This window comes from Macaca thibetana, chromosome 11, assembly GCF_024542745.1.
Source record: "Macaca thibetana thibetana isolate TM-01 chromosome 11, ASM2454274v1, whole genome shotgun sequence".
NCBI classification, from domain to species: domain Eukaryota; kingdom Metazoa; phylum Chordata; class Mammalia; order Primates; family Cercopithecidae; genus Macaca; species Macaca thibetana.
The window spans coordinates 20926064-20951355 of NC_065588.1; the positions used below are offsets into that span (position 1 = coordinate 20926064).

General features: G+C 36.4%; 1 protein-coding gene across 3 annotated transcripts in view; it reads left to right on the forward strand.

Annotated features, from left to right (window-relative positions):
• The first annotated feature begins 589 nt into the window (after positions 1-589).
• Positions 590-25292, forward strand: part of SLCO1C1 (solute carrier organic anion transporter family member 1C1) — a 58082-nt gene continuing 33379 nt past the window's right edge. For 2 of the 3 annotated variants that reach the window (XM_050747595.1, XM_050747597.1), the window contains exons 1-8: positions 591-1185; positions 1309-1380; positions 5131-5284; positions 6347-6488; positions 11316-11448; positions 16940-17064; positions 20697-20843; positions 22669-22767. In XM_050747595.1, the coding sequence (XP_050603552.1) occupies positions 5156-5284; positions 6347-6488; positions 11316-11448; positions 16940-17064; positions 20697-20843; positions 22669-22767 (775 nt within the window). In that variant the 5' untranslated portion in view covers positions 591-1185; positions 1309-1380; positions 5131-5155. Of the gene's footprint in view, positions 1186-1308; positions 1381-5130; positions 5285-6346; positions 6489-11315; positions 11449-16939; positions 17065-20696; positions 20844-22668; positions 22768-25292 lie in introns of all 3 variants that reach the window. The other variant, XM_050747596.1, reaches the window with a different exon arrangement.

The window sequence follows — 25292 nt, forward strand, 5'->3', positions numbered from 1 at the left end:
TTCCAATGGAAAAGTCTGGTTTGATTGTTAAAGTGAAATATTTGGCCTTTCAGAGTCTGAAAACACCATTGCTTCATTGCAAAGTTTAAGATAAACCCATTTTTCTTTTCTTTCTTTTGTAGTAAAATGTGCTTGAATAATATTGATTAACTATCCTGACCATTATGTGAACCAAATATATATCTCTCTCTATATATATAAAATGATGATACCTTGCAGTCATTTTCTTGCAGCGTGCTTTTGAATACATTATATAATTTAATCCTTAAAACAGCCCTATAAATCTGTTTTTTTTTTAACCAAAAAATTCTGCTTTACAAAGGAAGAAGTTGAGACTCAGTAAAATTAAGTGACCATCCCAGAGTCTCAGCCACTTAAGAGTAGCGTGAATCTTGGATAATTCTTGTAGCAAATTTATTTGTTGGTAGAAAACAAATGCAAACTAATACTGCTTAAGATCCTCTAAAGTTTTTCTCTTGGAAAAAGAATTTATTAGAATTGTAGACTTTCTCAGTGCAAGGATTTCTTTATCCTTGGAATTAGGCAGAATAAACAATGCCAAAAATTCAATATGTGTTTTTTTTTTTCTGTTTTCAAAACTCATAGAAATTGTAAATATGAGCAATTGATCATGTCTCTGAGAATTAACTCTTTCTGTACAGAGCACTGCAGAGCTTTGGTGTGACCTGATACTTCGTCCCTAAAGAGTCTAGAATACCAATGGAAAAGAAAACCATGTAGCAAATTAGCCCAAGAACCATTAAAGACAAAACAAAACAAAAACAAACAAACAAAGAAAACACAAGGATCTCAGTGATGTCCCTAAGGAATAGTTGGCTTAAAAACTTTTTGGAAGGAGGAGAGGTCTCTGGTATAAACTTCCGCCCTCCTCTGGCTTCTGTTCCCTTACCCTCTGCCCCCTGCGGAGTTGTGTTTTCTGGGAATCAGCAAGTAAGATCACAAGTGGTCTTTTCTTTTATTCACTCTCTCCCATAAAGAAAGCTTTATCACGTGTGGCCTTAAACTTGCAGCAAATTGCAAAGAAATGGCTCAAAAGCTTCAGCTCTTTCTGTGCCCTGGGAGCTGAGATGCACGTCAGTGGCCTTGCCAGCGTGGCCAATTCTCTGCTGACTGCCAGAAAAAAGAGGCCAGGAGGAAAGAGGAAAGAGAAGAGATTGCTCAGGGGTGAGACCATGCCCTTCATCTTTTATTTCCCCTAATCTGCTCTGCCTGTGTCCACCCACGCTCTCCCCACCTGGCAAAATTGTTCAAAATTGCTGTGGAGTTTACCTCAGTTTCCTCTTTCAGCCTGTGGTGTGTGGTCCATCCTCTTGCTGAGCACATTGAAAGGAACTGGCTATCTTTGATCTCTACCTCCAGGTAAGACTTGGTTCTCTCATTTTATATTTTGTGACTAATACATCAGATTCTTATGGGAGATTAACCCTTAATTTATGTGCTATTTATGTTTTATCCATAAAAATTATCAATGAAACATGATGATCCCCTTGTTAGTTTGATGGAAATAAGACAGAAGATTGGTTAAGGAAATCAGATAAACTCAAATTTGAGTTCAAATTTTGAATCTCATGCTTGTAAGTTGTTTAGCTTTTGACGAGTCACTTAATTGCTTTGGGCCATCTAATTTAAACAATGGAATTCTAATACTATGCTTGTTGGGTTGTTTTAAGGATTACAAAAAGTACATACATCACCCAACACAAAAATAGTACTTATTAAATCTGAATCTGACACAAATAATTTGTATTGGTTGGGAAATTAGTTTCTAAACAACACACACTCCTCTCCAGCAAGTGCCATGAGGCTATTTTTTAGCTCGTCTGAAGGGAGGCATCCTGGTATCCAGAAGTCAAGCCGGGACAGAGGTTTTCCTCATGGGAGATGGCCAAGAGAAGACAGGGAGGAGCGTGGTTGCCTTTAGGACTTTCTCTGTGGCAGTCCTTGGGGACTGATTGCTGGACAGAGTCCGAATCAGTTGCAGAGCGGAGGGGTTGAGTACATCTGTGGGATCCAACTACAACCTTCATAAGCCACTTGCTCTCTATATTTAAAATCTGAAGGGTTGATTTTGAAACTCATGAGGATAGATTATTCAATGTTTTTGAACTAAAGCAAGAGAAACTGCTTGGCTTGTTTTTCTTTGGCCTCCAGAATAAGTTATGCTCCAAACCCAGGGTATTGGATGAAAACTGTCATATGTCTTTTCCTGGAAGAATCTATTCAAGTGGCCAGAGATCAATTAAGGATTTGCCAAATGCAAATCATTCTGAATAACTGTGTACTCTTGCTCTACTTCTGCAGTTGCAAATGAAGAGAGAGAGCCTTCAGGCCCCAAGGATCTTTCCATTCATGTCATTGAGCTTCCTTCCCTCTCTTTTTACAGGAGATGAACTGTAGCCTCCTTGGAACATACTACACTTGCAATAATTTGCGCATTAGCCATCAAGACACTTCAGTAAAGCTATGTAGTGCCAATAGTTTAAGCTGGATACTATTTTGCCCTAACACAAAGTGAACTGAGATGACTATATTTATCTTTTGTTATCACATTTGAATTTCAGTTACAGTGATTTTTCTGTCAATACCTCCATATATTAGATAACTTAAAATGTCCTATAGTGTCTCAAGTTTTTCAGTAGTGTTTTTAACATAATTATTTTTTCTCTTTGGCATTAGCATTCTAGATGTAACACTTTGGATCTTTTAAAGATAAATTTAGGATAAGTGATAGCATATTTTATTATTAAACAATTTATTTGTATTTTCTGGCCACTGGCTTTAATATTATGACTGATGAGAAATAATATGATATCTGAATCCCCAAAACAGAAGGCCAATTTGAATTATATAATTTAATCGTTTGAAGAAGATTGCAATTTAAGCCATAAATTTAATAATTATCCATTTCTTATTTTAAAACCTTTCTGGTTTGTATATCTCTTGCTTGGCAATGTTTTTACTCATAGTTTTGTAGTAAAGATATCTATTTAACATTGTCATTGTATAACTCTGTGTTTCCCAAACCCTGTTTTCCTTGTCCTAGCAAAATATTGTTCTAGAAAAGTAGTCCTAGTGACTCAGTAGATATAGGAAGTTGGCTTTTGACTAGTAAGGAAGAATCTCTATATTCTTCATTTCTTAAACTTTGTTTTTTAAATCAGTAATAGATGCTGAATTTTATCAACATGTTTTTCATGTACTGAAATTCTATTTTTTATTTTGAATTATTCATGTGGTAATTTAGGCGAATAAATTTCCTGTAATTAACCAATTGTTTCATCTTTTAGAATAATTCTAACCATAGAACAAGAGTTAATTTGGATTTGCTAGCATTTTACTTAGAATTTTTGTAATCTATGGGCTTGATCTGAAGTTTTCCTTTCTGTGCTATCTTTGTGCTGTTTTGTTACCAAGATAATTTTAGTTTTGTCAAACTAATGGAGACAAAGATTATCTGTTTCCATTATCTGCTATCTTTCCTCAAAGAATATCCCTTGATAAAGCACTTCTGGTACATCATCTATCCTTAGTATCTTTGTTTAGGGAATAGTTTCAGAGTATTTTTGATAATGTCTTTCTTGGCTATTTTCTCTTCTGGTTTTTATCAATAAAGGTAATGAATATTTGCTAGAAACTTAACCATTAAGTCAAGATATTAAACTTGCTTCTACATTTGATGCATCTTCTTATGTTTTATACTCCTAAATATCTGCGTTTTATCTCATTAATATGTATTTGTATCTTTGTTTTTTGTCTTGATTAGCGTTATTAGCTCTTTGTTTTGCTTATTTTTTGTTTTTAAATTTTTCTGTTTCACTCACTCTTCTTTTTAAATTAAAAAATTAAAGTTACGCATGCTTATAAAATGAATCTAAAAGCCTAATAATAATTTTTTTGAAACCAGACCCTTGCCTCATCCTTTCTTTACTCATTTCCCACTCCCTGGAGGAATCTAGTTAACTTTTAAATTGTTGAAGTCCTCTGATGTTTTACCTTCTTATTATTAGCACAAAGCAAACTGTTTATACTACTATTACTTGATTTTTCAGTTTGAGAAAGTATGAATTGAAATGATGTTGGATGAGGTTTAGTAAACACAAAACAAGCGTTGCATAAAGTCAAGGTGATATACACATAGTCAAAATAAATTTCTGCCACAATACACGAAATTTGACTCATAACATTATTCCTTTAGGAATAATATTATTCCACTTCTATGATGTGGATATAGAAGTTCTCTATTAATGTACAATTGTATCATCTGACAATATTAGGGAGACTGAGAAATTACTTTGTTGAATTCCTTGATTTAGGTTAGATTAGCAGGCAGGCACTGAGCCATGTGGAATCCTAAAGAAGTAGGGGCACAGGATATGTAAATATTGATGTGAACAGGGAGAAAATAGGTTGAATGTGTGATCCCGTCCTGTGAGGGGCGGTGGGAAATTGAGCATGGGAAGCAAGGCTGTCTTTTTTAAGACTGATCAAAGACTGTTCTTTCACCTGAATTCAATCTAAGCCTGAGGCACAAATCATGTTGCTCCCTTATTTGTCAAACAAAAACAATACACAAATTGGACCTCTTCTCTTTTGTCCTATTTTAAGGCTCACTTTGGGTGCTACAGGAATCATAAGGTGGTATAAGGATCTATAATGAATGTAAAACTTTTCTGTTTGTTTTGCTATGAAGACAGATTTAAAGGCTTTAAAGACTTTATTCTAATGAATCAATATTCAAATAGTTGAATTCCTCTTCTTCCTTTCCTGCTTGCTCCTAGTTTAAACTGGCAAGACCACAAAGTTAGCAAAATTCTGCCTCATTATTTATTCCAAAGGCAACACTTAAATTTATTCTTTGCCATAATGAGGCTTAAACTGGAGGGATTGAGAAAGAATGCTAGCTACAGAGTTCCAATAGCAGGATTAGTTAATCAGATATCCTGGTTGATTTTAATTGAAAACATTTGCCAACTTACTGTGACAACAAAAGGTAGATTCACTTTAAATTGGGTCCATAGAATTGTGGTATACTGTTGAATAAAAAACTTTAATAAATTGTGTAGTATTTATTTATTTATTTATTTTTACTTTAAAAACTAACTTTAACAGATCAGAGTCAAGGAATGTGTTTATAATGGACACTTCATCCAAAGAAAATATCCAGTTATTCTGCAAAACTTCAGTGCAACCTGTTGGAAGGCCTTCTTTTAAAACAGAATATCCCTCCTCAGAGGAAAAGCAACCATGCTGTGGTGAACTAAAGGTAGAGCAACCAAGAAGTAAATAGTGTTGATGCTCTTAGTTTTCTGTCCAGATATCTTCTATATGAAGTTAGAATGAGCATTGTTTTCTCCTTTTTAAAAAACGATCTTAGATGCAATTTACTAAAACCACACCTTGCCAGGCGGTACAAGCAATCTCTACCTGACCATGTCGGTTAAATTACTTTCCAGGGCTCATTTAAATGCCCCTCCTAAACAGAAAAGACAGAAATAGTAGAAACTACTATTTATTGAACTTCTGCCATGTGCCAGATATTACGCCAAGCACAGATACAACATTTAATCTGTGAAACATCACATTACTCCCACTTTGCAAATAAAAATGGGAATAATGTTACAGAGTAAGGAGAAGAGCTGCTTTTTAATGCAGCTTTGTTGCTCCTATTCTTTCTTTATACAAATATTCGCTCAACAAATCTCTGTTTTTTTCATATAAATGCTAACCTTCCCTATGAATGTTCTGTCACAGTTCCATGTCTAGCAAAATATATAAGCTGGATATCAAAGACATGTTTTCCATTGAGAAAAATATTGGACTATGAATTTAATAAGCATAAACATAAACACAAGGAATAATAGTTGCACTTTTTCAGTCTGTACATTATGTTCCCTGCTGGTGCATGTACCACCCTGTGAAATACATACTCTCAAATGCTGGATGTGTTATAGGATGTCAGGTGTGTGGCTTATGGTTTCATTTACTTTCTTACCAATGAATATCTCACCATACACTGACTCTTTGATGTAAGACTCCTTTGAGTGCCCCTCTGGACCAGAGTGGAAGAAGACAAAGGGAATTCAATACACATTTCGCATAAAAATCAAATATATATTTTAAATTCCAAGAGAATTTGAACTTTTGAAAATGTACATGTGCTTAAGGCTGGTGGAAACCTTGATCAGTGTTTGAATTTCAGCGAGAATAAAGTTGATATCATACATTGTTCTTTGTTGTTTGTTTTGTATTTGTTTGTCTGTTTACTTAGTTTCCAACTGTGTGTCACGCTGGAGTCAGACTAAGTGTGACCTGTCATATTTTCCAGGTGTTCTTGGGTGCCTTGTCTTTTGTTTACTTTGCCAAAGCATTGGCAGAAGGCTATCTGAAGAGCACCATCACTCAGATAGAGAGAAGGTTTGATATCCCTTCTTCACTGGTGGGAGTTATTGATGGTAGTTTTGAAATCGGTAGGTATTACAGATGCCTGACTTTAATTTTAAGCCCAAGATCTTATAGGCGTCGCTAAAGGACATCTGCATTCTGTTGTCTGCTGGGATCTGATTCTATTCATAAAATCTTTTTTTGGGGGGGACAGAATTTGCCATGATCTTATTCTACAGGAGAGGCAATTTTCTCAGAGAAATCAACAGTAAATTTTTCTCCCAAGGTGTTCGGTATTGTATGGTTCACACAATTCAGAGTTCCACATCAGAGTAAGTGACTTTCTTGGCGAAGAGGGTGAGATGCTAATTGGTATTTTGAGTTATAAATATGTAGAAGTGTCTTTACAGAAGAGCAATACACCCTGGGAGCCCTATGATTCAATTTTAGAGATGTGGAATAATCCAAATGCGCTCTACAAGAATTTACTGCAATGATGAAAGAAGTTACATCATAAAAGGGATTTTTCCACCCAGTGGCCAAGAAAGAAGAATAAAGGAATTCTATTACCCAGAGCACAAGATTTGAGCAGGCAATAAAAATTCAAATCTCAGGTGTCTTTGGTTAGCAATTGACTATAGACTCCTTAGAAGTTAAAAAGACCGAGTAATTTGAGTCACTGTTTTAGAAGTAATTTAAAGAGGATAATCCTAGTTAGTCTGCTTCCTGAATTGATAAACTAAAAGGCTTTGGCCGGGCGCGGTGGCTCAAGCCTGTAATCCCAGCACTTTGGGAGGCCGAGACGGGCGGATCACGAGGTCAGAGATCGAGACCATCCTGGCTAACACGGTGAAACCCCGTCTCTACTAAAAAATACAAAAAACTAGCCGGGCGAGGTGGCGGGTGCCTGTAGTCCCAGCTACTCGGGAGGCTGAGGCAGGAGAATGGCGGGAACCCGGGAGGCGGAGCTTGCAGTGAGCTGAGATCCGGCCACTGCACTCCAGCCTGGGCCACAGAGCGAGACTCCGTCTCAAAAATAAAAAAAAAATAAAAAAAAAAAATAAAAGGCTTTAATTTTTTGTTGAAGTAAACAAAACAGTACCCTCTCTGGTCCTTAAGGCTTGTTTAGATTCAGATATACGCTATAGTAAAACCTCTAACTGCTCCAATTTTAACTTTACCTGGTGAACTTTCAGAACAGTGAATACATATTTTTCAACCCCTTAACAATTTATTTCTTTTTGTACATACTATGTGTTTTGGTTCTCACTCTGAATATCACAGAAAAAATAAAATGAGTAAGTAACCTTTTGCCTTCAGGCATTTGCTTCCCAAATTCATCTTTTGTCATCCTTCCAGAATGACATTTCTTAGTGCCAATCAAATTTTAATGTCCACACAAATTACTGGGCAATCTTTTAAAAATCTTTTTTAAAACCTGATTCGGTAGGAACAGAAAAAAATTCTGAATTTCTAATAAACTCCTAAATGATGCTGATGCTTCAAGTCAGTTGATCGCACTTTGTGTAGCAGGTTTCCGAAACATCTGATCACATCAATCTTTTATGTAATTTCTTAGACTGGCCCAGATGGTTGATTTATTCCTTGAGCCCTGTTCTACTGATGGCCCTGCGCTGAATGAAGGGCCAAAGAGAATCAAGGTAAAGGCTGACACATTATATCATGAGAGGAAACGGAGAAAGAGGTAACTGGTGCAGATAAAAGAATAGAGCAGATATGAGCAGGCAAAACATTACATATTATGATGTTTTGATGTTTTTCTCACTCTAGATTATTATATAAAAATATTTCAGAGCTGAAGAGGCATATAAATGATTTGGTCCAAAGCTTTGTTTGGGGTCCCAGGTCCCGATGCAACTTGAGAGAAAAGTCGATAGAGAGTACTAAGTTTTCACCGGAAGTAGCAGAAACCCATGACTCCAAATTCACATTAATTCTTCTAGACTATTCTACGTATATAAATTCTTTATTGGATCAGTTGCCTTAAAATGGCTTAAAAGTTCTCTTACTTCCATTGAAAACCTTCATCCCAAACATCACAGGTTTGCCCTAATTATTTGAATTACATAAATTTCCAGACAAATGACTTTCCTGAACATAATCTTAATTTATTTCTTTTGCCTCTTTTTGCATTCCTTCCTTCCAAGGTTCTGGAACCAACATCACCCTCCATCTTTATGTTATTTGTATGTGGCAACTTTGTTGAAATTCTGTTAGTTTTAATTGATTTTCCATGGAAACTGTAGAGTTTTCTGGACAAATTGTCTGAAACAAAATATAATTTCGTATCTTTCTTTGCAACTCTTAGATCTGTTTTTTGTTGTTGTTGTTGTTGTTGTTGTTGTTATTACCTTATTACATTAGCCTCAGTACTATGTTGAAGAGAAGCATTTACAATGGACATCTTTCTCTTCTGTTTGACCTTGATGCAAATACTTTTAAAATTTTAGCATTAAGCAATATGCTTGCTTTGTGGTTTTGATAGATACACTTTAAAAGCTGGTGTGCTCAGATTTGTTTTTCCTACCATAAATGAATGGTTAATTTTATTTAGTACTTTTACGATGTCTATTAAGTTAACTGTGGAATTATTCCCCTTCCATTTGTTATATAGTGATTTAATTAATAATTTATTTTTACTTGGTGTTACTCTTGTACTAGTATAATAAATTGCGCTTGGTTAGGATATTTTTATTTTTATATACTATTCAGTTTGCTAATATTTTGTTTAGGATTTTTACATCTATCTTCATAACCAAGTTTAGGCTCTAATTGTCTTTTCTTATATTATCCTTGACCAGTTTTGGTTTTAAGAAAATAGTAGCCTTACAAGATGAATTGAATAGCTTTCTTTCTTTTCTGTTATCTGAAGTGTGTGTGTGTGTGTGTGTGTGCGCGCGCGTGCATGTGTGTGCATAGAGAGAAAAAGAGAGAAGAGAGCAAGAATATGTTACTTTAAAGTTTGGTAAGACATATTTCTAAAACTTTCTGTACCTGTTTTTTTGTGAGAGGCTAATGATGGTAGATACGGAAAAATTTTTATATCCAATTTCATTTTTTAAAGATTTTGTATCATCATTTACATTCCAAGTGTATCTCCTGAGATCTCAGAAAAGATATTAAGGAAGCAAAAACTTTGATAGATACAGTGTGTATGTGTGTGTATATATATATGTGTGTGTATATATATATATATATTACAGATACTGAACTCATATTGTCTTGTATATGATATGCCCATTAACATAACACAGAAATAGCCTGTAAACAGGAGTCCTTTATTGTGTGGTGTTGGTGAAGTGTAGGCGAGAATAGGAGAGAATTGCCTATAAAGTCACAGTCAACTTTCATTTTCTATTGGTTTGTTTATTGTGGTAAATTAACAAACATATAGATAGATTATCAAAATAATATGATGTACAATGTCTTCTACTAAATTCTTAAATTTCAAATGAGAAATCTTGTGCTCAGTTATTAGTTTTTTAATATGAACATTAAGAAGAGCTTAATTCTTCTTGGAGCCATAAAGACTAGGACCACTGTTCAAGTCATGTTTCTCACTATCACTCTTATTATCCTCAAGCGCACAAAAATTACTGCTTTATTTCCAATTTACTAAAGCTGGCAATGTGAGTGAACAGTAGTAAATTAGATGATTGCTTACAGATATAGGGAAACATGCTTTTGCCCCAAAATTGGAAATGAGGAGGACTTCAAAGCAAGGCCATGCATTAGCCATCACAATCAATTGCTGGGAAATTGTTAAGATCTTACTCTATCTAGCACTGTACATCTTAAAAACTAAATATCTCAAATAAATACAGCTAAAGCTTTAAAGTCCCTTGAAGTCTAAAACCTTAATGTTTATCAAAGCATGTTCTAGGAATCATCTCCATCAACACACTGGAGTTAGTATTAGAAATGCAGATTTCTTGGCCTGACCCCAGAGCCATGGACTCAGAAACATTTGGTATTTGCCAAGAATCTGCATTTTTAACAAGTTTCCATTTGCTTAACCATTTCCTTTCAGTATTTTTATGCATAGCAAAGCCTGATAGATATTACTTGAAGCGTGTTTAATCACTTATCACCATCATCAACTAAAAGTAATGTATCACATGCTTCAGTAGAGACATTTTGGGAAACCATAATTTCTATTTTCAAAAAAACCCCAAGAGTTTTAAACCATTTTTCACAAAAGAGATATGGGCATATTTTATGGAGATTTTGTATTTCATAAAATTTGTGTTATAGACATATGTTGTAGTTATATAATTGATGTATACCTGAAGTTGCCTATGTGGAATAATTTTTATTTCTATTTTGAGTCTTAATCTTTTTGTACAAAGTTTATTAACAAATCATAAAATATCATTTGTGTAAATGTGTTTCATCATTTTATTTCATTTAAAGTGAAGTACAGTCGTGTTTAATTTTTCTATAAAGGATATCAGCTAAATAATTTGTAATGTAGTTCACGAGCAGTTAGAACACTAATAGAAGTTTTCACAGAAATTTTAATGAATAAAGAAAAAATATGAAGTTTACTTCAAAATTACTAAAAAATATTTAAGAGAGAGACTAAAGGAAGCCTTCTAGAATTTGACTTACTGATAAAATATTTTACAAGGACAAATAATTAGAATAATTAGGTTGGGTGAAGTGAGGTAGAAGGATTGAATTAAAATATTTCGATAAAGGGATGAGGTGATTGAAGTAATGAACATGAGAATTTCAAGAGTCATATCGGATTAAAGGAAAAAAATTAAATGATGCAGAGATGGCTTAGTCAAAAGAAAACATTGCTTGGTCTGCTATATACATTCATTGGTTATGCTGTTGACTTCTTTCTAAGTTCTCTAATTTATGATGTTTTATTCTTTTCCTCAAAGGGAATCTCTTAGTTATAACATTTGTTAGCTACTTTGGAGCCAAACTTCACAGGCCAAAAATAATTGGAGCAGGGTGTCTAATAATGGGAGTTGGAACATTGCTCATTGCAATGCCTCAGTTCTTCATGGAGCAGTAAGTCTAAAGCAATCATCTTTTCCTTGCCTTTCCAAACAACTGCATTTCTCCCTTTTATGATGACAATTAATTATGTAAATTTAAACTTAATGCATGATAACTTTGTCTTACTTTTATTACATTCTCTTTGGATAAAATTTCAGAAGAATTTTATAATTTTTCTTCTGACAATAAACTGTAAAAAAACTGATAGATTACTGTATATTGATATCAACAAGATTAAAGAAAGATTTTACCAACTATGCTTTGAGTCAAATGCTTTAATTTAGCTGTGGAGGCAAAATATGTAACTGAAAATAAATTAACATGTGGTAAATGTCAAATAGGTAATTAATGAACACTACAGATAATAAATTCTGGATTAGGGAACACTGGCTGGTAGATAATTAACTCAGGGATATATTATCAACTCAAACAACTATTCAGCGTCTCAACAGTATCTCTTAGACCTTTATCAATGGAAGCGGGGTGTCTGTATCCTCTAACCCTAAAGCCCACTTTTGGTACTTTTGTTAATACACGCACATGACTTTAGTAGTTCCGAAGATTTTTACCTATATCATTTTTACCCTTATAGTAACCTGTGGGGTAAGAGAACATAGTTTATCTTTTTTACTTTAGAGCTAAGGACCAGACACCATGACTTGAAGAGTTTTATGACTTTTGTAAATTTAGGTGTCTTGTAATTATGGAACCAGAACCCTAAAACAGGTCAGTTGACTTATCAAGCAGCAGTCTGCATATATACCCATGTCACTGCCTTTCTCTGTGTTTATCTATTGCTGATAAAGGAAATGACTACCAAAAGGTTTCAAAGTAAGAGAATATTTTAGAAAATTATATTTCAGGCCGGGCGCGGTGGCTCAAGCCTGTAATCCCAGCACTTTGGGAGGCCGAGACGGGCGGATCACAAGGTCAGGAGATCGAGACCATCCTGGCTAACACAGTGAAACCCCGTCTCTACTAAAAAATACAAAAAACTAGCCGGGCGCGGTGGCGGGCGCCTGTAGTCCCAGCTACTCGGGAGGCTGAGGCAGGAGAATGGCGTGAACCCGGGAGGCGGAGCTTGCAGTGAGCTGAGATCCGGCCACTGCACTCCAGCCTGGGCGGCAGAGCAAGACTCCGTCTCAAAAAAAAAAAAAAAAAAAAAGAAAATTATATTTCAAGTGATACTTTATTGTCCACTCTAGATCATTGTATCAGAACAGTTTAAAGCTGGAGAGACTTAGAAATGATCTAGTCTGAACTTTTTCTTGAATTTCTAGACCACTTACATAAGTACAGTCAGATTTTGACCTCCCTAGCCAATCTATCAAGGTAGGGCCCAGAATTCTTTGAGAATTTTCTACCCATTGGGGTGAATTCCTGGGACTCTAAATTTTCAATTGGGGGGGGGTTCTGTGGTTTGGGGCTTCTGCCTGCTCTTTGGACAACCTCCTTCCCTAGGTCAGAAGTTTCCTTGATCATTGAGATTCCACAGAAATGTTATATGTGTTCAGCCTGTAGAAAGAATGGAAAAGAAGAATGAGAAAATGGGTCTCCAACCTGCCTAATTCCTGCTTGATCTTAGTTGCTGTTATCTGCCGATTCATTGAGCCTCCATGTGACAGTTTACTCAGGGGGAAAAGCAGTTCCACTACTGAAACAATTAAAAACGTGAAAGTAGTCACATAGGATAGATAAATCCATTACTCTAGACTTAAATCACTCTACAGTGGATCAGTAGCTCTTCCATGTGACAATGGCTACATTACTTAATTTTTCTAGGTCTCACTTTCTGCATCTTAAAACAGGTATTAAAAATAATTCCTAGCTCATAATGCCATTGCAAATATTAAGTGAGATGACACAGGTAAAATGCTTATAAAGGTTACCAGCCTAACTAGTAGCTGTGTCATCATTGTTGTCTGTTATCAATCATTTTAGCTAATTAAGCCACCTGGTTTTAACCAGCAATGGTTTTGTCTTAAAGCTGCTGTATACAGATGATTTTATTACTTTAAGTTAGTGACAAATATCGAATACCCATATAAGAAAATCAGAGGAAAAAATGTATTAAAAAGAAGGTCGGACAACCAGACAGGCTAGTGTTGACAAAGGATATCAAAGGGACAGAGACAGATTCTTATCCAACATTTTTGATATGCTAGAGGATATATTTGTTTATTTATTATTTAATATACTTGCCAGGTACAATGCCAGGTAATGGAGCTATTTCTGTGAGAAAACAAAATAAAACAAACACACACACAATTCTTCCTTCATGAGGCTTGCTCTCTACTGAGGACTATCACTCTAATTTCTTTCCATCTTTACACAACATTAGTCACTAACTGGGTACTTATCCAAAATGTGATTTTTGTTCTCTAAGAGATAACTGTGCTCTGTCTCCTTTACAGAAATATCCTTGATGTCCAACAAAAGCTATTAATCATGGCTAGCAACTATTGAGGGCCTATTCCTAATAGGCTGTTTAGTTTTATGTGTTAGCTCATTTAACTTATTAATTTAGCAAGTATATATATATATGTGTGAAATATATATATACACACATATTTCACACATATATACACACATATATTTCACATATATATACATTTCAAATATATATATACACACACACATATATATATATATAATTTTTCTAGGCAGTCAAGAAAGAGTAGTGACAAAATAATCCCTGCCCTCATAGATCTTCTGAGGAGGAGACAGAAAATAAACAGATAAATACAGTATGTCAGAGAATGGTAAGAACTACAGAGAAAAATAACCCAGTAAAGACACATAAGGAGTATGTGTGGTGGGTTGGGAGTGGTTGCAGTATCAAGTAGGGTAGTCAACGTATGGCTCACAGAGTTCATGATATTTGAAGAAGACCTGATAATAGTAAAGAGGACAGTCATGTGGATATCTGGGGAAGAAGACTTCTAGCCTGAGTGAACAGTGAAGGCAAAGTTTCTTTAGTAGGAGGAAGTGTGGCGCATGGATGACCTGCAAGGAGGCCTGTGTGGCTAAAAGGCAATGACCACGGGGAAAGCACAGAAGATGAATGCTGAGAAGTAAAAGGGAATGAGAGAATATGTCAACGTTGTTTCTCACTTTGATGGGCATTTGAATCACCTGAGGCTCTTGGTAAACTGCAGATTGTGATTCAATGGCCCTGGGGTTGGTGCTGAGATTCAGCTGATGTTGCTGGTCTGCAGACCATCCTTTGAGTCGTAAGGTTAAGACAAGTACAAGTATTTAGTTTGTCCTCTGAATGAGATGCGAAGTTGTGAGAAGGCTTTAAGCAGAGTGACATGATCTTACTTATATTTTTAAAGGATCACACTGACTGCTGCTTGGAGAATTGACTCTGGTGGGCAAGCTTGGAAGCAGGCAGACTATTTAGGAGGCTACTGTAAAATTTCCTACATCAAAGTCAAGAGTGCATCAGTCAGGATTTGAATGCAGGTCGGAACTAAAGCTAAAGCCCCTAATATGAAAGCATTTATAATATTAGTCCCAGATTTACATAGTTACACCTTTGTCTCTTCTTCAACAGAGTTTAGGTACAGACCACATCCATAACTCTCAATTTACAACTAAGTCAATTAAAACCTAAACGTTAATTTTTTTAGAGTATCACAGATAGCAGTTAGTAACAAAAGTGGCACTTAGATAAGGTACCAGTTATTTGAAATCAAAATAATTATGATACTTGCAACAGTAACCTGTTGTCAGCAGGAACTGAGTTAAAATAATGAAAATTTTTCAAAATACTCCATGATCACCATCCGTACTTACTTCAATAGTCTTGAAGCATCATAACAGTCAATAGTTTCTCTGTAATTATTAACAAAATAAAATTATATTTACCATGATTTCAAAGGTAAATGTTTCATGTGTACTTAAGAATCGAAAACAGTCAACCTCATTGAGTGATTCTTAACCTACTATGGTCAGGGAACCTTTGATAAAATTATAAAACCTGTAACCCTCTTCTCTTAAGCATTCACATAAAAACATACATACAAAAATGTTCTTACATTTTCAGTAGGGTTCATCAACCCATTGAGGTGTAGACTGCACAAAACAGATTTAAGGTAACCTATTTATCAACTTGAGTATTTTAATAATGCAATACATCTTTTCTTTACTATGCTGAACAAACTGTTCTTTACTATTAATATGCCAGTGCATATTCCTATGAATACTAGCCTTTGGCCAAATAGTGCCTGAATAAAATGAGAATCAAGATGATACTGGGATGTTTTCTTACCAGATAGCTCTCCCCCAAGGGGTACAAAGAGTGTGGAGAATGTGGCATATGAAGGGTAATTTGAGTGCAAGAGTAGAACTGGGGGATTGTAGATTAGCATTATCACAGGCTGCCCACTAAGCAATGGCCCTTTATCCCAGCTGCTATCATAACCTTATAAACAGGGGAACGGGTGGAATTAGAAGTAACTTGTGGCCGGGCACGGTGGCTCACGCCTGTAATTCCAGCACTTTGGGAGACCGAGGTCAGGAGATCAAGACCATTCTGACCAACACGGTGAAACCCTGTCTGTACTAAAAATACAAAAAGTTAGCCGGGCATGGTGGTGGGTGCCTGTAGTCTCAGATACTCGGGAGGCTGAGGCAGGAGAATGGCATGAACCCAGGAGGCGGAGCTTGCAGTGAGCAGTGATCCTGCCACTGCACTCCAGCCTGGGCGACAGAGCAAGACTCCATGTCTTTAAAAAAATAAAAAAATAAAAAAAAAAGTAACTTGTTGCTATACTAGTAACCAGCAGAGAAAAAGCAGAATATCATCAGGATAAAGGGTACAAAGTGTGTCATTTTCCATTCTCCAGAATCAGCCTTGTAATTCGACTACATTTACAACTTTAAAGTATGCTCATGGCAATACATTGTTTAATTATGGCTCTTTCTCTGACTCAGAAAAAATCATGCTTTTATCAAGTCGAATACTTTTTCACCTAGGGGGGAGGTGATTTATAGTCATTAGTTTGCTTTAAGATGAGCCTCTATGAGTACTTTTTACTTTTAGTTTGTGTCATTAATTGACTGGCTCAGGTATGGTGCAAAGCACGGGTGTCCAACTTTTGGCTTCCCTGGGCCACATTGGAAGAAGAAGAATTGTCTTGGGCCATACTTAAAATACACTAACAATAGTTGATGAGCTAAAAAGATTGCAGAAAAAAAATTCATAATGTTTTTAGAAAGTTTATGAATTCATGTTGGGCTGCATTCAAGGCCATCTTGGGCCACATGCGGCCCACAGACCGCGGGTAGGACAAGCTTGGTGTCGAGTCTATGAGCTAGATCTTCTGGTTACCTCTTCAGCAAAATCTGCTGTTAAATGCTGGCTTGGTTTGGTGAATTAGATTCAGAGACAGCTGCAAGCTCAACCTGGCACCCTAACGATTCATAGAGTATACGTATAATATTCTTAGTATGATGTTAATGAGTCTATCATGAAGAAAACATTCTTCTTACACAGGTACAAATATGAAATATATTCTCCTTCCTCCAATTCTACTCTCAGCATCTCTCCATGTCTCCTAGAGTCAAGCAGTCAATTACCAGTTTCAGTGATGGAAAAATCAAAATCCAAAATAAGTAACGGTAAGATCATTTTTTTGACTTGACTAAGCAAGCTTTTTTAAAAAAGACTTTATATGTGCTTTAGGATGGACAAAAGTATCTATGATTTTTGCTTCCAAAAGCTTTACTACTTAAATTGAGATATCACAATGCCATAAAAATTCCTAGAATATAAAGCAATGTTTGATTAGATCCTAAGAAAATATACCAGATGATCAAATCTTTTGGAAAAAAAGGAGCATTAATTGATAGCGCCTGGGAAAATTCTTTCAATGCTTCTGAATAAGTGCGTCTTGAAAGCAGGGTGAAACTAGTTTAGCACATACAACTCTCAATCCATTGCTCAGCTATGAAAGAAATAAAATTTTTCCCATAAGTCAATTTAATTTCTGTGTTCAGCTACTTTTTGTCAGAAGTACAAATGTAATTCTGACAAAAAATGTAATCTCATTTTGTCCCTAACCTCCCTTTTTGTCCCCAGGGTTTATTTACAATCTAGGGAGCTTACATAAGAGTAAAATGGACACCTGTCGGGGGAGCTCTTGGTGTTATCAGTTCCCTGCCAGCTTAGATATCTAAAACCCTTGTGGTCACAATATTTGGTCATACTTGTCACCATGGGCTATCTTATGTCCATGTTCATACTTTTTTTTCTCACAGCAGCTCTCTCTAGTACGGAAGTGGCCATCTTAGAAACATGGGAATAATTATATTTTTCACCTGAGCTAGGATGCAGGAATTTTATCAAAGCGTCTAGTGTTCTAGATGGCTGATGCATACGGCACAGCAATGCTTTGTCTGAGACACCCTTGGGAATATAGGGATACTCTCTTCTATATCACTGTCAACACCGGAAGTCCCGCGAGTCAAAGGCAGGAATCTGAACTAGACTGAAATAGAGTCTTGCCTCCTGCCTGGGCTTCACCTGGCCAAGGTAACACAGGTTTTCCTTACTCAGAGTAGCCATGAACTTATCCACAGGTGTTTACTGTGTCTCTAGGAGTCAGTACAGGCAGGGAGAGCAAATCCCCTCTTCTCCCTTCAGCTTCCCTTCAGCATCAATATGCTCCACACTCCTTCCCTGCCACCTCCCAATTTCACCCCCTACTCCTAACCGGAGGAACCACACTGTATACAGGCAGAATGGAAGCCTTTTTAAAATTAATATGTACCTGCGATCCATCCAAATCTCTTATCTATTCCACAAGACCTTTTCACTCCCCTAATATTCTCATTAGTACTTTCTGTTGAGATGTCTTTTTTTTCCGGGCAATGAACCCTGTCTGTTTGAATGAAGGGAGGGGACAAAGGACTAAAAACATATGGAAATGTGGAAGGAGAAGGAAGGCAAGAGCACAGAAATGTAAAAAATTTACCCTCTCCTGCTGTATCAAAAGAAAGAACGCATTCTAGACAAAGAGGAGAATAGGAAAGGGGGTAATAGATATGTTCAGGAGGATGCATTCAAATCAATGGACAAGAACAGCATCCTTGTTTATGTAAAAATGTGACGGATAATAAATATGGCTTAGGTTCAAAGAAGAAGGCAGGGAGCTGACTTAAGGGCTTGCAGTTTCATCTGTATACAATGTACAGTCAGGGAAGGTGGTTTGTTTTGAAAGAGACATGATATAATGACAGCACAACTAGTTAGGAAATAGTTAAACCTGTAATGTAAAAAGGTGAAAGGTGAAACAGAGACTCAGTAATTAAAATGTTTTTAATAAAAGGACAAGTTAGCGGACAGATACAGAGAAAAACAGACAATTATTTTCTTTCCTTCAGGTGAGGTCCTGTTCCCTTAACGTCTGTTTCCTTAAGCATAGTGGACACAAGGCTCACCCTAAAGCTGATAATAAGGATCTTCTCAAAAGTGCTCCACATACAATCCTCATCTCCCCTACAACACTCTACAGCAGAGCTGTCCACAGAACTATCTGTGATAATGGGAATGTCTTATATCTTTGCTGTCCAATACAGTAGCCCCTAGCTGCAGGCGACTGTTGGGTATTTGAAATATAGCTAGTGTGACAGAAAAACTGAATTTTAATTTTATTTAATTTCAATTTTAAGAGCCACGTGTGGCTTATGGTTACTGTATTAAAAAGCACACGCCTAAGATGTCTACACTTCTCTACTACAAGACTCTCCTACCAACAAGCTTCTTAGAATTATACAATTGCTAGGGCTAGAATATACATTAGAGTTAATTTTAGAAAACGAATTCATATAGTATTTTTGGAAGCAGAATAGAAATCCAGACAAGTGAAAATTCCATGGTCATTTGAACTTTTCTAGAAGAAGCAGAGTCAGATAGAATCCACATGAGTGCAAAGGAGTCTTTTCTTTTTTTTTTTTTTTTTTTTTTTGAGACGGAGTCTCGCTCTGTCGCCCAGGCTGGAGTGCAGTGGCAGGATCACTGCTCACTGCAAGCTCCGCCTCCCGGGTTTCCGCCCTTCTCCTGGCTCAGCCTCCCGAGTAGCTGGGACCACAGGCGCCCGCCACCTCGCCCGGCTAGTTTTTTGTATTTTTTAGTAGAGACGGGGTTTCACCGTGTTAGCCAGGATAGTCTCGATCTCCTGACCTCGTGATCCACCCGTCTCGGCCTCCCAAAGTGCTGAGATTACAGGCTTGAGCCACCGCGCCCGGCCGCAAAGGAGTCTTTTCTGTTAATTATGCAGTCTGATTCACTTGCCCAAAGGTGTTCACCTTGGATCTTCGCATAATCTATTCTTCACAGCCAAAAATTACTTTAAGAGTTATTAACAGGTAAAGATAACTCCTACTTCATAGGATTGTTAGGAAGATTCAATTAAAAAATGCCTGCAAACCAGTTAGTTCAGCACGTGGCAGAGAAAGAACATTCAGCAGTGATGATTGTTGGAGGTTGTTAACATTATCAATTTTATTAAAACACCTAAACCTTCAAAGCTATGTTTCATTTATGATATGAGGGTAATTATCCTAGTGCACATGATCATATTAAGACATGAGTTTTACAAAAGCATTTAAAAATGGTTAGCATTGAATTTTACTCTAAAAATGCTGTCAAAACGTTTTTGTTGGAATAACTATACTGCTAAAGTATAGGGATTTATCATTTTTATGTAAATTTGTTTCTAGAGTCCTAAAAATGGTTATTCACTAACAAACAAATATAAATGTAGGCAATACTGCCCAAATGTTGGAATATCAACCATATAAAAATTCGAATTTCAGATAAAACTGAGTGAACGATAAGATTACTAGTGATTTCTGCTGAAAAACAGAACTAAAAATTAAGGTGAGAAAGACTTTGTTCCAAATTCTCTGTTTTGCGCCAGATAGATATTGAATGTCATTGTAGTGTGGGAACTCAGATAGCTCAGGGCAGGAATGAAATGGAAAGGAGAGAATAAAAAGTAAAGGGATGAGGAGCAAGAAGCAATAGAGTTCCTCGGTGAAGTCTCTCGGAGATTTACTCTGCCTAAAAGGTTGAAGATATAAAACATTTTTAGAACTTGACCAAACTCCCATCAAATTATGACTATTGCACAAAAACTCCTGCGTTCTAGTTCAGTTTAAGATATATTGTAGAAATGTAGAAATGCAGAATAAATATTTAATTTTTATAGTGATCTATTTTCAATCCTCTGGTTTGCCTTTCTTTCAAGAATGTGAAGTGGACACTAGCTCTTCCATGTGGATTTATGTTTTCCTGGGCAATCTTCTTCGCGGAATAGGAGAAACTCCCATTCAGCCTCTGGGCATTGCCTACCTGGATGATTTTGCCAGTGAAGACAATGCAGCTTTCTATATTGGTAATACTGACATATTGCTTCACTTAGCTTCTTGGGAAGAAGGGTGTCTGGTTTTCTGAATTCCACTCTATGCTAGATTAAATGTGGAAGCTATGTATACTTCATATCCAACTCCTTTGTTTAGCTCACACATTTCTGAAGTGCACACTTAAGATTTGGATGATGAAGACACCATAGTTAGAGGGATGTATTGCATTAGAAAGGGAGCATCAGATTAAAAGAAAATAACTGTGAGCTCAACTGCAATGATGTATGACCTTGTGAAGCTTCGTGGGCTTCAGGTTTCATAGGTGATTTTTAGTGGGTTAACTATACAGCTAAAGCATTTAGGTATTTTAGTTTACTTAAAAGTTTGTTTCTTGAGCCCTAGAAACTGCTTTCCATTTGATGAGCCCTAATTATTTTAAGCTATGAGGGATAGACAACGAGAAATCTTGAGATCTCAAAAGCAGGTAGAAATGGATAAGGAGAATTATTAAAAAAAAAAAAAAAATAGAAGCAAGGCATGAGGCTACCTCATCTCTGGAACACATTCTAGTAAATAGACCAGTAACTAAAAATCTCAAAAACCAAAATAATATAGCAGAGGCAAACTCCTAAGGTAAGATGCATCTACACAGCATTTTTTGGTTTCCTCTGATGTCTTAATATGAAGCTAGAAACACATGTCAGTCTCTTCTTTTTAAATTTTTATTGTACCCTTTCCTACGGTGTTGACACACATCAGTCTTGATTTCTTGAAATTCTGATCTTTTAAAGATCTCACGTTCAGGGACAGAAAGGCAAGATTTAAATTCATTGAGGGGATGCTACAGCTAGGTCCACTGTATAATCTTGCCTGGGCTATGCTCTGCAGGACTCCAAGGGGTGCTGGTTACACCCAGATAGACTATAGTTAAGATCACAGCTCTTATTCTAACAGAAAACTCCAGTAAAATCAGGAACTGGAACTGCAACAAACACTTCATCACCTGCACTAGGCAATTACTCTGGAGACTGGAGGAAAGGTCACAGCCAGGAGAAGCATACAGGTGCGTAGGTGTCCCCTTCTTCTCTAGGAACTCAGGGCTTGTTCTCTTTTCCCTCTGGTAAAAAGTATCTAGTAACTGCTGTTTACTCTTCCAGTTAACTTAATCTCCCATGAATATGTGTGTTTTAAACCTTGTGGTGAAATGAAAGACAGATTGGAGATGTTTGGAAGGGAAGAAGTACCTTTCTGGTTATTAGAAATGGTGTCCTTTAGGCCATCTGTTCCACCTATCTATGAAGGTTGACCTGAATGGTCAAGAGGGTTCCAGAGAGCACTTTTCCTGCTCCAAATCCTAGTACCTTTGTTAGCTGGTCTGGGGATCTGCATAGGTCCTGCTCTCACTAATGATCCCACAGAACCTCGGAGTGAATGGATGCAATTTTTTTACTAAGATGGAAGAAATCCTTTTGAATGTCAAGACAAGTCTTATGCTTAACTGAATGTAAAATGTTTTTGACAAACTATCAAAATTAATACAATTCCAATTTTTATCAATGGGCAATCTAATCCTAGGAAATACAGTTTGTTCCATTTTGGAAAGTTAACTTCCTCAGAGTATTAACGTTATTTTCTTACTAAGACATACTTAATGCCTTAAAATTGTTCATTCTTCTCCCAAAGCAGTGAAGGATTATTTTCTGATTCACTGTGGTTTTAAAGTTGACTAAACACATGCAAATGAGCTAAAACATTTTGAGCTACTGACTGGATCTCACATTTCTTGTTTAAAATTGTATTAATTTATCAAAGTAAAGAAATGACAGCTTTTTTCTTCCTTTTCTTTTATTGGTGCAGGGTGTGTGCAGACGGTTGCAATTATAGGACCAATTTTTGGTTTCCTGCTAGGCTCATTATGTGCCAAACTATATGTTGACATTGGCTTTGTAAACCTAGGTAAGGGAGTTTATTTTTTATTTATTCATTTATTTTAGTTACTGTAACTTCTTAATGGGAACGGTGTGGAAATTATCAAATTGCCTTTTTATAAAATGGCAGTCATAATATTTCATAAACTAAAAATTTATTATTAATATAGTTACACAGATTAATAAATGGAATACGAAAAATAGGTGATGATTAGAACTGGATGACCAATGATTTGTTATTAAGATGTATCCTTTTTCACATCTGATTTGTCAGTTTAAATGCATTCCAGCATAGTTAAGACTGAAAACTCTAGCTACTTGTTCGTTCTTGTTGGCTTCAGGTGTGTCAACATTTATTACAGTTACGTCAATTAATAATGTATTTGGGGACTTGACAGAAAGACCAAGGATTTAAAGTCTACTGGCAACCAAACAGCCCTTCTTTTTGTTTTTACTCTACAAGTCATTTTTAGGTGGAAACATATTATAGCATATTATCGAGCAAGACTGGCTTTTCTTCTGGGATATTGCTTGTGTAGGAAATAAATGGCAGAAGGGACACTGATCTTTTCATAGCTAATAATTTGTTTCTATCTCTGTGAGATGCACCCTCTAGAAATAGGTGGCACTTGTCAGTTTTTTTTAAAGAGTTCCAAGAGATCCGTTACAAACTAAACAAGTTTCACTTAAAAAACAAATGTGGAATTGCATTTTGAAGTTTCGCATGTTAAAACAGAAAGCAAAATTCTTGCATTTAAATCAAATAAACTACAAGGCAAGCTTCAAAAATGTTATTTACTCATTCATTAGTTCCCGTCCAATTATTTTGCATTTACTTTATGCCAGGTGCTATTCTACAGCTCTGAACAAATCAGTTGAGTTCCTTGACTTCACAAAGTTTAAAATCCACTGATGGATTTTAAAGACAAGAAAGTATAGATGCAATGAGCAGCACAGAGGAAAATTGTTAAGGGGAAGCAATTCACATGCAGTAATAACCTAGTATAAGCATTTTATCCAGTATAATTCAGTGGCAGTTGAGCCTACTTCTCAAGGGACCTGTGTTTATTTTGTTCTCACAGAATGTTATGATAGAATATAATGAAATGTTTTCTAGGTTCTTGCCTAGGAAGAAAACAACACCCACTTGCTTTGATTAAAAAACCTGTCAATACTTATTTTTAGGCAAATCAGAAATGATTTCAAAAACAAAGTTTTTACAACAAATAAAATACTAAAGTTTTGGTTACACATACAAATACCGCTTCATATCCAGAATAGCTCTGCAGTAATATTAACCACCATTTATTAAAAAATATTCCACTGATTTGAATGAATCTCAAATTTAGTATCATAGTGAGAGGTTTCCACGGGGTTTGGACTGGAGGGTGCAGGGCATAACTCTTCGAGTAAAATCTCACACAGATATTCAATATGCAAATCAAATGAAAGTGGTGCTGATATAGAGGAGTCACCACATGAGGTTTTGAGCCTTCAAAGTTCTCCCCATGGGTTGCCTTCCTTTTACCAGGGGTCTCTCTGCAGAACCTGAGAGCACGGTTTGAAAATCATGAGGCAGGCCGGGCGCGGTGGCTCAAGCCTGTAATCCCAGCACTTTGGGAGGCCGAGGCGGGCGGATCACAAGGTCAGGAGATGGAGAACATCCTGGCTAACACGGTGAAACCCCATCTCTACTAAAAATACAAAAAAATTAGCTGGGCGTGGTGGCGGGCGCCTGTAGTCCCAGCTACCCGGGAGGCTGAGCCAGGAGAATGGTGTGAACCCGGGAGGCGGAGCTTGCAGTGAGTGGAGATGGCGCCACTGCACTCCAGCCTGGGCGACAGAGCGAGACTCCGTCTCAAAAAAGAAAAAAAGAAAATCATAAGGCCTCTTCCAGAATTTAGACTCTTTATTTTTAATCTAATGAACAAAAGAAAGTATCTTGCTCCAAAAAGCACTCTCTTTCCTTCAATAACAGAGGTAATACAGACATAGCTTGTTTTACTGTGCTTTACTTTATGGCATTTTGCAAATACAATAAAGTAAATTTAAGGTTTGTGGCAACCCTGTGTTGAGCAAGTCTATAGGCACCATTTTTCCAACAGCATGTGTTTACTTTGTGTCTCCGTGTCACATTTTGGTAATTCTCCTAATATCGCAAGCTTTTATTGTTATTTATTATTATCATCATCATCATCATCATCATCATCATACCCGTTATGGAGATCTGTGATGTGTGATATTTGATGTTACTGTTGTAATTGTTTTGGGGCACCACAATTGTGCCCATATAAGACAGCAAATTTAATTGATAAATGTTGCATGTGTTCTGACTGCTCCACTGGCCATTCCCCTGTCTCTCTTTTTGGACTTCCCTATGCCCTGAGACACAATAATATTGAAATTAGGCCAATTAGTAACCCTACAATGACCTCTAGGTGTTCAAGTGAAAGGAAGAGTTGCATGTCTCTCACTTTAAAACAAAAACTGGAAAAGATTAGGCTTAATGAGGAAGGTATGTTGAATGCCAAGACAGGCAAAAATCTAGGCCTC